We start from the raw sequence: 13269 nt of genomic DNA, 5'->3' as shown, positions 1-13269 counted from the left end.
ACATTTCAAATGAATTGAAGTCCCTAGGTTTAAATGTATCAAAATCCCAAGACACTGAAAGAATCTGTAAATGTGAACCCGGCACTCCTGTCGGTAATCTTGGAGAAACTATGGAGTATACAAAGGTGACAAAAGATAAAGAGAAGCCAAGGCACTAACTTTCTGAGAAAGGAGGAAAAGGTGAGTTATGTATGGAATATGCCAGCAGGTGAACTTGAGGCTGATTCCTGGCAAAAATTCTAAGAGGTTCAAATCTGCCATTTAATGACCCTGGACCCTGAACAAAACTCTGCTATAAGGAGTAAATGAAATAGTTAAAGCATTTATTATAGCACCTCTTACATAGAAAACTCTCGGTAGATGGTAGCTATTACCATTTTCGTCTCTCTAGCACTTCAAAGCAAAGGTGGTAACAACTAGGTAGTACTGACTAGGGCTCTTCAAGATCAAGTCATCTAACTAACCTCATTTTTCTGGCGAGGTAGAGGTATGTGGAGAGAGAAGGTATTGCTAGACCATGTAAATCAGGAAGGTGTCTTCATTTTGAAATGGCATTAAATAAAATCTCTTATACTATTCTTATGAAAAGACTGGATTTTAGGAGAGTTAGGTGACTGAATAACCATATTCACAGGACTGCTTCATGAACTTGACCTCTCCATGCCTGTTTCCTTATCCGTAGAAGGAGTATTACTTACTTGGTTGTTATACAAATTAAAGCCCTTAGAACAGTGCCTGGCATTTAGTCACCATTACATAAATGTTTGTTAAATGAACTCGAACAAGTCTCTAGTGGCATATGCTTGCACAGCACTCGGCTCCAACCTCTTCAACATTTCTATCAGAAACTTGTTAAATTTTTCTAGTGTGCTGGTCCAACTCTCAGATGGTATAAATGTTGGATGATGAAATCAAAATCCAAAAAGACATTGACAGGCTAGGGCTATGAAATGAAATATATGAGATAAAATTAGGGAAAAAAGTACTAGCCTGTCTTGCCAGAACTCTCTGTGCACAAGAAAGGGAAATTTGGTTGACTCCAAGTTCAGCATATGTAAAACAGTGTGTCTGGCAATTAACGCAGTGGTTAAGAATCCGTCTTGCAATGCAGGGGACGCCGGTTCGACCCCTGGTCGGGGAACTAAGATCCCACATGCCGTGGGGCAACTAAGCCCACGCGCCACAACTATTGAGCTCGCGTGCCGCAAACTACAGAGCTCGCGCACCACAACTAGAGAGGAGCCCACGCATTGCAACGAAAGATCCCGTGCGCCACAACTACGACCTGATGCAGCCAAATAAATAAATAAATAAAAACAAATAAAGAAATTAATTTAAAAAAAGAGAGAGAGAACTGCAGTGCTCTGTCTGGACATAGATGCCAAGATGGCGGGCACAACCTGCCCATCATAAATTTTTCTCTCCCCTGCCCCTCCTTAGGTTCCTCCTCAGTAGTGGCTCCAGGTATAAGGATAGGCTTCAGAACACAGATAAACAGTAAGGAAATATGAGGTAGGAATGAACCATATTTCGAACTCATCTGGGTAGCAGGAAACATCCTCAGGTGGGAATAGGAAGATAGCCTCAAGGTTTGTGAAGAAATATAGTTAGAAGTTTATCAGGGCACCTAATGGCTCACTGTGCTACAAGCTAAAGTAAATTCCCCTCTAATCATGATTACCACAGGACTTATCTAATCTATTTCCTATAGGAAATCAAGCTACTCCCAGGCATTTTATCAAGCTTATTCCTTGTAATAATCCCTATCCCTGACAAAAGATTTTGTCATCCCACAGTACAGATAAAAAATTGAGGCAAAGGAGTAAAGTGAATTGCCCTGGGTCACACAGAACTAGAATTACAACTTAGTATCTAATCTTAGAGTGCACTACATGAGTTTTGGAAGGGAGCATAGTGGAATCATATTATGTCCTTCAAGAAAAGCCCTATTTACCTTAATCTCTGCGAGAAACTGCATTTTCCTTGGTGCACGCCAAAGATGTTGAGTAGATGCTTTAAATTCCACATGTTTATTCTAATCCTTCCTCAAACACTTGTAAAGCTTTGCTTTGACCATTAGAAAGATGCTGTAAATTAACTTAAAAAAATAAGGCAAATATTTGTTTCCTAGAATCTCTAAGGAAAGCAATTAATCAAGAAAGTTGTATAGGACAACCACGCTATTTCAGGTCACCTAGGAAAAGAAACTATCCAAATAGATATAAATCCAGACGGCCAGCTCCTTCTGTGCCACCAGCCCCACAATCCATTCCCAGCCCAACCTCTTTGTCTAGGGACTGGATAGATGAAGGTTGAGGGAAAGCATGTGTTTAATTTTTAAAGTTCCATGCAAACATCAGTTATTGTTAAAATAATTTATGTATCTCACCCAATTATTGAACAAATCTTTGTTCATTATAAAAACCTAGAAAAAGAAGTTAGGCAAACCAAAATGAAACAAAAAGCACCCACTATGCTACCACCCAGTAAGAACCTTTTGTACCTATTTACAAATTGGGTATTTTCTGCGACTCATTTCTCTCATCAGGCTATGAGAAAATCAGCCAAAAGCTGCAACCTTAAGGTTCTGCGTGTAGTTTCTCTTTAATTAAGGAGGGAAAATGGTGACTCATCCATTGAAGTCTGTCTTTTCTTTTATTGGCACTTGTCCCAGAAGAGATAAGGCCACTACACAATATACCTGGCAGTAAAAAAAAGAGATAAATTCCTAATTCCATCTTACTGGTCTGAAAAATTTACACCACAAATCTAGGATTAACTCATTTACCCAAACCAGCAAATACCACAGCCAAAATGGATTGAGTGTCTATCTCTCTCTCTTTTTTTTAAGTGTGTATCTCTTTATCTATACACACACATAGTCACATATACTGAAGGCCATGATTTTAAATATATCTTGGCTGGATTCTTCCCGTCTCTTAGAGAAAAGAAACATACACATTCAGAACCCACACAAGGGCTGGTCAAGAACACATCGATTATCAGAAAAGGTGGGTACAGTAGACTCTTTCCAAATAGTGAGCAGTGCTACCAGGAGAACACCAAATTTCAATTCATTTCTTTTTTCCATCATAAGGAAAAATCATGCCATTACCTTTTTGTTCACAGCCACACCATCCTCACAGTCGAGTACTGCACAGTCCACATTCAGAGAGGGAATCTTCTTAATTTTCTTTTCATCATTTCCAGGAACATAGAGCACTGCCCTTCGGGGAATGTATTTGTGATTGGGTGAGGAACTGTACCCAAGCCTGGACACATCAGCTGCCAGAGATGCTTTCCTGCAGAAGACATAATTAGAATTAGTCAAGAATAGAATTCATTTACAAATTTTTGAAAAACCTTATTTTAATACAAAATTAAAATAGAAGACATGGATAATTTTTTTAACTTATAGCAGAACATAATCACACATAACAACTAGGAAAACAATAATAACAGAAATAATCAAGCAACAGAATGTCATTTTGGCTGAGGTTTAAAAAATATATAATACTGGTTACTGACACAATCTTCTGAGAAAAGAAGGAAGGTGTAGCTATCTCTTCTTGGAAAAACACTTCCAGCATTAGTATGCTGTCCAGATAGTATCCATGGAGAAAAAAGTGAAGAAATTTACATCCAAAAGGTCCTAAAGAACAATACTATCTACAATTATATGAAAGTAAAAAGTAGAAAATGAACAATCTATGTAAACAAAGTCTGTGGCTCTCTCCCTGACAATGAATCTTTTTAAGTAGACAAATAAGTGATTCAAGTTCAATTTTAACAACAGACAAGGATGGCTGGCTACTTCTTAAGTCAGCAAAGACCATTATTAGCTCTGTAATTATGGGCAACTTGATTGCTGGAAACTTCAGATTCTTCATCTGTAAAAATAATACTCATGTTGCAGGTTGCTGAGAAAATTAAGTTAAAGGAAATAATGCATATGAAGCGATCAGCCGGAGCCTGGGGGTTATTAGCTTGATGTGGTAGGTGGGTGTAGCGGGAATGGCAGCCACTGCTGCTGTTCTTAACGGAGAAACTCTAGCTGTCAGTAGCCCTGCCTGCTCGTAAACTCTGCTCTCTCCCCCTTTCTCCTATTGTACTAAGTTTAGCCTCCTGTGGAAATAAGAGGAGTTGGCCAGAAGCTCCCTTGGCTCACCGCAGCCCTCTCTCTTAACCTGGTCCATAGTTTGGTCCCGTGAAAACCATATTTTAGCCCATAACACATGACAAAGGAAGATGAAATCAGCTTTCACAATCAACACCAGTTACATAATTTGAATCACCTGTGCAAAATAAAAGTGCAGCGCCCTTGTTCAAAATTCACTGGGAATTTCAAGATGGCAACAGAAAAACATCACACAAAGCACCACACCCTTCTAAGCATAGGGCCATCCGTGACTGTGCAGGTCACACATTCATGAAACCAGCCCTGCTCATAACAGATGGAGCTACACGTCATGAAAATGCCAGTTAAACAAAGGTGAAAGCCCCAGCAAACTTGATAACACCCTACTGTTTTACTCCCCCAGGGTAAACAGCATCATCCTTTCAAAAATATGCCAGCTGTATTCTTCATGAAAGCTCTTGACATTTAGTAGTTATCCTACGTTAATGCCATCAAATATTTTACACAGTTGTTAACACTTTGCCATGATTAGTGTGCCTTGTGACAATGTATGTCAAGAAAAAATCAGCATCTTTTTGGTGGCCTATCAATTTTGTTAAGGGCCCCCTCATTCTTTCTTGAAGCTAACCTTAATTAAAACTAAAACCTGAGTCGAAGTCTTATTTTTCCATAACATAAGCATTGTGCTCTGTGAGATATGGTGACATATAGATGGGTTTTAAAAGTGTACATAGGGCTTCCCTGGCAGCACAGTGGTTGAGAGTCCGCCTGCCGATGCAGGGGACACGGGTTCGTGCCCCGGTCCGGGAAGATCCCACATGCCGTGGAGCGGCTGGGCCCGTGAGCCATGGCCACTGAGCCTGCACGTCCGGAGCCTGTGCCCCACAACGGGAGAGGCCACAACAGTGAGAGGCCCACATACCAAAAAAAAAAAAAAAAAAGTGTACATATATTACAAGACATTTATCTAATATTGATATTAAATATAGTATGGACAGATAATTGAAGAATTCCCAAAGTATCTGTCATCGTTTTATACTGATTAAAAATATGTGATTTACCTTAAAAAAGAGAAAATATAATGATGTAATAGCAACAACCACATTTTACTTATTCGTACTGGAAACCAGAATTTGCAACATATCCATTTCCTTTAAAATCGTAAAAATGCAATTAAAAGAGATGAAATTTTTATTTACCAAGAAATGCTTAAGGCAAAATCACTCCTCATGAGGATTTGTTGTAACTGCACATGTAAAAGACAAAGAGACCTTCATTTCATGAAAACTGAGATTTCCTCCATGCGAAATAGCTTCTGACTGCCAATTTGGATCCAGCCACTGTGATCTCCAAGCCACACCACCTGAATCTCAAAGCCTGAGCCACTCAGACATGGCTGACAGGTCATACCACTGTCACATGCTAAGCACTAGAGCAAATCATTCCTAGGATGTTTATATATCATGTGTAATTTTCTAAAACAGATGATCATTTAAAAAATCTGCCACTCATAAAGATGTTTCTGGCTTCCCAGAAAGCCTATAAAGTCTCCTATAATCATTGAAACATTATTTTCCTCTTATAATCCCCTGCTCAAAAATTGTCAACAGCTCCCCATTATCTACAGGATAGGTAGATATCTACCTACATTGAATGTAGGTAATGTAGTCTCAGCTGAGAGCCCTTTTCTCAATTTATATCCCACTATTTCCATGTTGCAACTATCTACCCTCGGAAAATTAGATTATGACTGTCCACAATATGCTGTATTGTTTCCATTGTACTTTTGCTTCTGCTCGAAAAGTATTTCCCCTAGGTTTATTTGAAACTTACAGATCTTTCTAGCTTCAAGGTTTATTTGAAACTTACAGATCTTTCTAGCTTAGTTCAATGTCCACCTAACTGCGGACTCTTTTTTGACCATTCATCTTTAGATTCTCTCATCTTTAAAGACAGCATTTATCACTGGTAACCAAACCAGAACCAGCAAAGGACTGGCTCTGCCATCATGGCTAAAGTATATCAAGGGGCACATGCATTCTGGAAAGCCAATGGATGCTACAAATCAAGACACTTAAAAAAGTTTCCCGGGGCTTCCCTGGTGGCGCAGTGCTTGAGGGTCCGCCTGCCGATGCGGGGGACGCGGGTTCGTGCCCCGTTTCGGGAGGATCCCGCATGCCGCGGAGCGGCTGGGCCCGTGGGCCGTGGCCGCTGGGCCTGCGCGTCCGGAGCCTGTGCTCCGCAAATGGGAGGGGCCACAGCAGTGAGAGGCCCGCATAACGCAAGAAAAAAAAAAAAAAAAAAAAAAGTTTCCTGCTTTTTGACCCAGTAATTTCAAGTAATTTGACCCAATTCCTTTTGGGAATTGCTATAGATTAAATGTGTCCTCCCCAAAATTCATATGTTGAAACATAATCCCCAGTGTGATGGTATTTGGAGGTGGGGCATTTGGGAGGTGACTAAGTCACGAGGGCAGAACCTAGGAGAATAATGCCCTTATAAAAGAGACACCAGAGGGCTTCCCTGGTGGCGCAGTGGTTGGGAGTCTGCCTGCCAATGCCTGCCAATGCAGGGGACGCAGGTTCGTGCCCCAGTCTGGGAAGATCCTGCATGCCATGGAGCAGCTAGGCCCGTGAGCCATAGCCGCTGAGCCTGCACTCCGCAACGGGAGAGGCCACAACAGTGAGAGGCCTGTGTACTGCAAAAAAAAAAAAAAAGAGACACCAGAGAGCTCCCTAGCCCCTTCTGCCATGAGAGGACACAGTGAAAAGGCTGACATTTATGAACCAGGAAGTAGTACATTTTTATCCGACACTGAATCTTCCAGAGCATTGATCTTGGACTCCCCAGCCTCCAGAACTGTGAGAAATAAATTTCTGTTGTTTATAAGCCACCCAGTCTATGCTATTCTGTTACAGCAGCCCAAATGGATTAAGACAGGAATCTATCTTAAGAAAATGATCAGGAATAAAACTAGATATATATAATATTAAGAACTGAAAACAACGTTTAGGTCCAACAGTAGGATAAATTACAGTACCTACATTCACTGGAATATTATGCCATCATTAAAAATTGTGTTTATTACAATATTTAAGATTGTTATTTTTGAAGATTGTTATTTTTAAACAGAGGATATAACATTACATATGCAATAACATCTCAACTTTATAAAAAATACAAAGAAAAATATCTGGAAGGAAATACATCAAAATGTGATTAGGGATGCCTCTGAACTGTAGAATTTGGGATTAAGACTTTTCTGCTTCCAGGGACTTCCCTGGTGCAGCAGTGGTTAAGAATCCGCCTGCCAACGCAGGGGACACAGGTTTGAGCCCTGGTCTGGGAAGATCCCACATGCTGCGGAGCAACTAAGCCCACAAGCCACAACTACTGAGCCTGCATGCCGCAACTACTGAAGCCCACGTGCCTAGAGCCTGTGCTCCGCAACAAGAGAAGCTACTGCATTGAGAAGCCCGTGCACCGCAACGGAGAGTAGCTCCCACTCGACACAACTAGAGAAAGCCCGTGCACAGCAACAAAGACCCAACACAGCCAACAATAAATAAACAAATAAAAGATTTTTCTGCTTCTGCACAGTTTTTTCCTATTTTACACATTTACCAGAAGAAGCATCACTCTTTAAAAAAAAAATCCTTTTATAATAGGCTTAAAACAAACCAAAAAGTCACTTGAAAGGTCTCAAGTGGCAGCATAATATGGTGGAGAGTATAAAAACCACCTATATGAAATTGCTGATATCTAAACATTTTGGCCTACAAAAATGCTAATTTTATATGGTTCACGCCAATATTGTGACTGGCAGTCAGAAGATGGGGTGAGAAGCAAGCAAGAAATGTCAATTTCCTCTTAGGTGAGAAGAAACATAACAGCTATATCATACAGGGGAGAGCTCACCACAGGCCGTAAAGCAGTATGTACATCCATAGCTACTATGATCATCTGACACCTGTCACCCACATGTGATGCTGGTCCGTGTAGACCAGCATCAGGAATCTTGTTGGACACAAGTGCCCTCAACTAGCTCACAAGCTCGCCTAGGGAGGGGAAGTCTTACGTCTGCCCCACGTTGCTTACCACAGGGTCTTGCAGACAAGAGCACAGAATTCCTGTTACCTCGTTACCCAACCAACGCCAGCTGTCCAGAAGTGGGTATATAAGACTGATCTGCAACCACACTGTCCTTATTCTTCTTGGGCAAGACTCAAGTTTTAGTGGTGATTACAGGTAGGAGGTCATTTTTATTCCCTCTCTCCTTTGCCATCCTGGAAGCTTTAACCCAACCCATGGCCTATTGCTTCTCCTTTGTTTATCTCCTCCTTCCTGTAAATACAGATGACGTCCTAGTTTGGGGCCTCGTTCACCTTTACTGAGATGACTGTGGAAACCTCTTATTTATCCTCACTGCCTCCACTTTGTTCTCGTTCATACATTCAGTGAGTACTTAGGAAGCATGCACTGGGTGACCTGCGCAGGGTCTCCACTAGCACACCTGGCAGGTCCCTTTGTGCAAATTAGAAAAAGGTGTCCCCTCGAGCCTGCCAGCAGGTGGAAGGGCAAAGAGGTGCCGCCTGCTCCTGAGGCGGCAACTTTGATGCGTAGAGGAGAGCTGAAGCTCGGCGCCACACGTGGCCTCTGTAGGCACCCTGATCAGGGCACACCCCGTACAACCAACCGCGTGAGATTGCCCTGACCGGCACTGTGCTGAGCACTGTGGGGAGGCGGCCCAAGAGATACAGGTCAAGTCCAGAAGGTCCAGGGAGGAACACCCAGAGGATGGCCTGCAAGCAGCTCAGGAAGGCTAAAGGTCTGTACAGAATGAAGCTTCAGGGAGAAAGATCAAAGGCAGCAAGACTGTTTGGAATAATAAGGAGGAGAAAGGTGTAGAGGGGGTTTGGGCTTCAGGTCCTGTTGCAGACTCTGAGGTCCCCGAAGGGCCTGTCACTGGGCAGATGGCAGGAGCCCCTCGTGGCTTCCTCAAACCTCCCTCCTCCCATACTGCTGGCGTGTCCTCTCCTTCCCCCATCTCCGGCTGTTTCAAAATCTGTTCCGTACTTGAGTTGTGTTCAGCACTGACTACTGCATATGAATACAATTGCAGTAGGTGCAAGATCTAACTTATTTTATTTTATCTTACACATTTGGAGTTAGGGCCTCTTGATAGTCAACATGTAAATATATTCAAACAATATGCAAAACAGGGGCGTAAGATGAGTTGAAAAAAATCTGGTAGCCTTATGGTGAGTTCTCTCTACAGAGGGACCTTTTTTAAGATAAGACATCCCTTGGCAGGTCCAGGGGTTCTTCTGGCTGGAGGGGGGTCCCTCCTGGCCTTGTTTGGGTCTCCTCCCTTTCCTCCTCCACCTGATACCATTTATTAACCATTTATACCACAAGAGGCAGAGCTAGTCCCTAATACTGCTGGGGTTCTCCACCTGGGATTCAATATCACCACCACCTGGTGAGCTTTTAAAACTTGTCAATTCTGGACCCCACCCAGTGCAATCAAATTAAATTCACTGGTAATAGGGCCCAGGCTCAGTATATATTTTTTTCTTTTTTTTTTTCTTTTTTAGCACTCTAGGTTCTTGCCACAAGTGACGTGTTGCTATAGACCGGCACCATTGGTCTCTTATCTGTTCTCATGTGAGACTCTCCCATGTCTCATAGGAGTAACTACCATCAGCATGTGGGAAGTTGTTAGAAATGCAGAGTCTAAGGCCCCCACCCCAGTGCCACTGAATCAGAAGCTGCATATTAACAAATCTCCAGGGGACGCTTATCTCATGAAAGTTTGAGAATGCTGTTCTAGGCTGACTTTAACTCAGGGGCATAGTGGAATCACCTGGGGAGCTTTCAAGTATGCTGATGCTAAAGCTCAGTCACAGAAATTCTGAAGTCATTGGCCTAGGGCAAGGCTGAGGCTCTGGAACTTAAAAGCCCCCTAGGTGATTCAGATGTATAGCCAAGCTGAAGGACCACTGTACTAGATGATCCCAATGTGTAGCCATTGCCCTAATGCAGGAAATTTTGCTCCAACGAAAACTTCTCGAGTCATGTGTTACTATTATATACAAGTAGATGTTACAAAAGTAATAATAAAGTCATAACTGAAAATGCAGCAAACTTGGAAAAAAAATCCATGTTTAAGGAAAAGTCTTTCTGATAAAAAAAACCTGACAAACTGCAGACAATATTTGAAATAGCAGCAATAATTAAGTTAACGTCCATTTGAGGATCTGCCATTTGATATGTGACTTCTCATCCAAGCTAGTGGTTTCTTTACTTAGCTGATAGCTAGTACAGAGGTCTCTACTTTGGCTGCACATTACAATCACCTGGAGAACTTAGAAAAAGAAAAAAACCTCAGGCCACACTCCAGCCCAATTAAATCAGAGCCTTGTGGTGAGTTGCAGGCATCAGTGTTTCTTTAAAGCTTCAAGGGAGACTCCAAGGTGCAGCCAAGGATGAGAACCTCTGCACCATGGTTTCAAAGTACCACCAAAGTGTCTTACTGGTCCTAGAAATGATCTGGGATTGCTGGACTTTAAAAGTTGCCAGCACGTAACCCTACCATATTTAGGCAGGGGAGCTGGGTACCAATTATGCAACTTCGCACTAATGAAGTGACTGGGAACGATAACTTTGAGAGGAACGGCAGTTTCCTTGCTTGGAAACCATGATGCTGTACATGCCCACCCACTGAATCAGTAGCCATCATGGCAGGGTTTGGAAGTGGGGCGGGGGGGAGAGGGTGAACACCAAGAAATCCTTGCTGAGCCTGTAGTTCAAACTAGATTCTTAGATCAAGTCCATAGTGAATAGAAGGAAGTCTGCTAATTTCCAACTGCTTGAGGGTCCAAACCTCAAGCTCCCAGGAGGCAGAGTGAGCAAGGACAGGGCATGTGAAATAAAGGAAGTCCCTGCCAGTAGCAGGGACTAAGCTCTTCAGATGCTGAGAGAAGCTTGTGGGGGGAAAGCATGAGTGATGAAACTGGGGGAATATTCTGCCTGGCTCCCACTCTTCAGGAACTTTCTATTTGTCTTCTGCAGTGAGGGATATATTGGGTTAGCCAAAAAGTTAGTTCAGGGTTTTCGTAAGATGTTATGGAGAAACCCAAACAAACTTTTTGGCCAACCCAATAGCTCCAGGGCTAGAAAATGCTCTACCCTTACCCAACTTAGTTTCTCATGACCGGTGAGCCCTGAGGTAACAAAATAGTTGCATCAGAGGAGTTTTGCTGAAGCCAGTACTAGTGCCTCAGATTCAGGTATTACACTGCTGAATCTTACCCATTTATGTATTTTCCAAAAAGTCACATTTCCCCTTAGGTGGAGCCAGTGTAACTTAAATTTACAGCTTTCACAAAAACCACATGATCATCTCAGTAGATGTAGAAAAAAGCATTTGACAAAATCTTTTATGATTAAAACAGTCAACAAACTAGATTTGAAGGGGAACCCCCAAATCCTGAGAAAGGACTAAATTGAAGGCAGTACAAACAGAATCCCAATTTAACAAATATCAATCCATCTAGCCTCTCGTTGGCTGAGAACTGTGCTCCAGCAAGTGTCCAAACTCATGCTGTTTTACTTTTGAAGTTTTAATGAATTCATATTCCAGGAAAAGCCCTGTATATCAGACACTTTTACAAATGCTGACCCAACTCACGGTTGGCTTACTTAACAAATCTATTTTTGTTTAGGTGAAATGTGTTTATATAGCAATTGGAGTTTTAAAAATAGCAATTGGGTTTTAATGTTAACTCATATTTAGTTCTTGTTAGAAAATCTGACAGGCTTTTCAAAATACATTGGTGAGGGACTTCCATGGTGGCACAGTGGTTAAGAATCCACCTGCTAATGCAGGGGACATGGGTTTGATCCCTGGTCCGGGAAGACCCCACATGCCGCGGAGCAACTAAGCCCGTGCACCACAACTGCTGAGCCCACGTGCCACAACTATTGAAGCCCACGCGCCTAGAGCCCGTGGGCTCTAGAGAAGCCACTGCAGTGAGAAGCCCGTGCACCGCAACAAAGAGTAGCCCCCGCTCGCTGCAACTAGAGAAAGCCCGTGTGCAGCAACAAAGACCCAATGCAGCCAAAAATAAATAAAATTAAATATATATATACATTGGTAAGTTGGGGAAGGGAGGATTTTATGTCAGCACACACAGGTCAGGAACCAGGGCATGTTGGCTAGATGCTGCTTTCAACCCCAGATCTGATTCTAGTTTTCACTAGGTAACAAGTGATCACTAGAGGGTCAGGTCCTTGGGAAAAGCACAAAGATAAACGAAGTCCTTGCAATTCTCAGGCGGTGACCACTCAGCCCTTTTCAGGTGGCTGAGGCACTGAGGGGCCAGAGTCCGTGAAGAGATGGGGAGAACGTGACCACATGGAGTGGGGAGCACAGGGGGCTTGGGGTATGGATCAGCCACTGCAGACCACGTGCTTCCGGTGTCCTGGGAACCACCAGGTGAGGTCACACTGCCGCCTCCCTAGGAAGCAAGGGCTACAGGAACTTGGCATTAGGAGAACTGTCCTATTCGGTGAGAGGGGACCTAGCCCTGTTCTCAGGGGGCTGAAGTGGACTCTCCTCCGGGTCTCCGTCTCCTCCCATCTTAAGTAAGAGGTACCCTTTCCCAGGGCCTCACAGCACCAGGCACTGAGGACCTGCGCCACCTCTGGTGAGGCAGCCAACAGGCACCAGCAGGGGCTGGAGTTAGACCTGCTCTCCTAAGCCTGAGGTTGGGTTCGCAGGGGCGAGGGCTGGGCACCTGCATGGCCAATGCAGCACGCTCCAGCTCCCTCCCAGGCCCCTGTGGATCCCCCCGTGGGAGGATGCCTGGGTTTGCTTATCAGGATCCTGCTGCCTGGCCTGGCTCTTGTGGTGGTCAGCATCACACTGGCTGCTACAGCACCTGGGAGCATTCCCACTTCTTAAAAACTTCTGCTCCTTGGGCTTCCCTGGTGGCGCAGGGGTTGAGAATCTGCCTGCCGATGCAGGGGACACAGGTTCGTGCCCCGGTCCGGGAAGATCCCACATGCCGCGGAGCGGCTGGGCCCGTGAGCCATGGCCGCTGAGCCTGCGCGTCCGGAGCCTGTGC

At 43.6% G+C, this 13269-nt stretch overlaps 1 protein-coding gene across 1 annotated transcript in view; it reads right to left on the bottom strand.

The window, feature by feature from the left end:
* CLYBL (citramalyl-CoA lyase) overlaps positions 1–13269 on the bottom strand; it is a 116806-nt gene that overhangs the window by 102084 nt on the left and 1453 nt on the right. Inside the window, exon 2 of the mRNA XM_007467229.1 lies at positions 3116–3302. Within this exon, the coding sequence (XP_007467291.1) occupies positions 3116–3302 (187 nt within the window). The remainder of the gene's footprint in view (positions 1–3115; positions 3303–13269) is intronic.

The sequence above is a fragment of the Lipotes vexillifer genome, unplaced genomic scaffold (genome assembly GCF_000442215.2).
Source record: "Lipotes vexillifer unplaced genomic scaffold, Lipotes_vexillifer_v1.1 scaffold291, whole genome shotgun sequence".
Taxonomy (NCBI): domain Eukaryota; kingdom Metazoa; phylum Chordata; class Mammalia; order Artiodactyla; family Lipotidae; genus Lipotes; species Lipotes vexillifer.
Note: the sequence above shows the minus strand (reverse complement) of the source record. Positions and strands in the feature narration are given on the sequence as shown.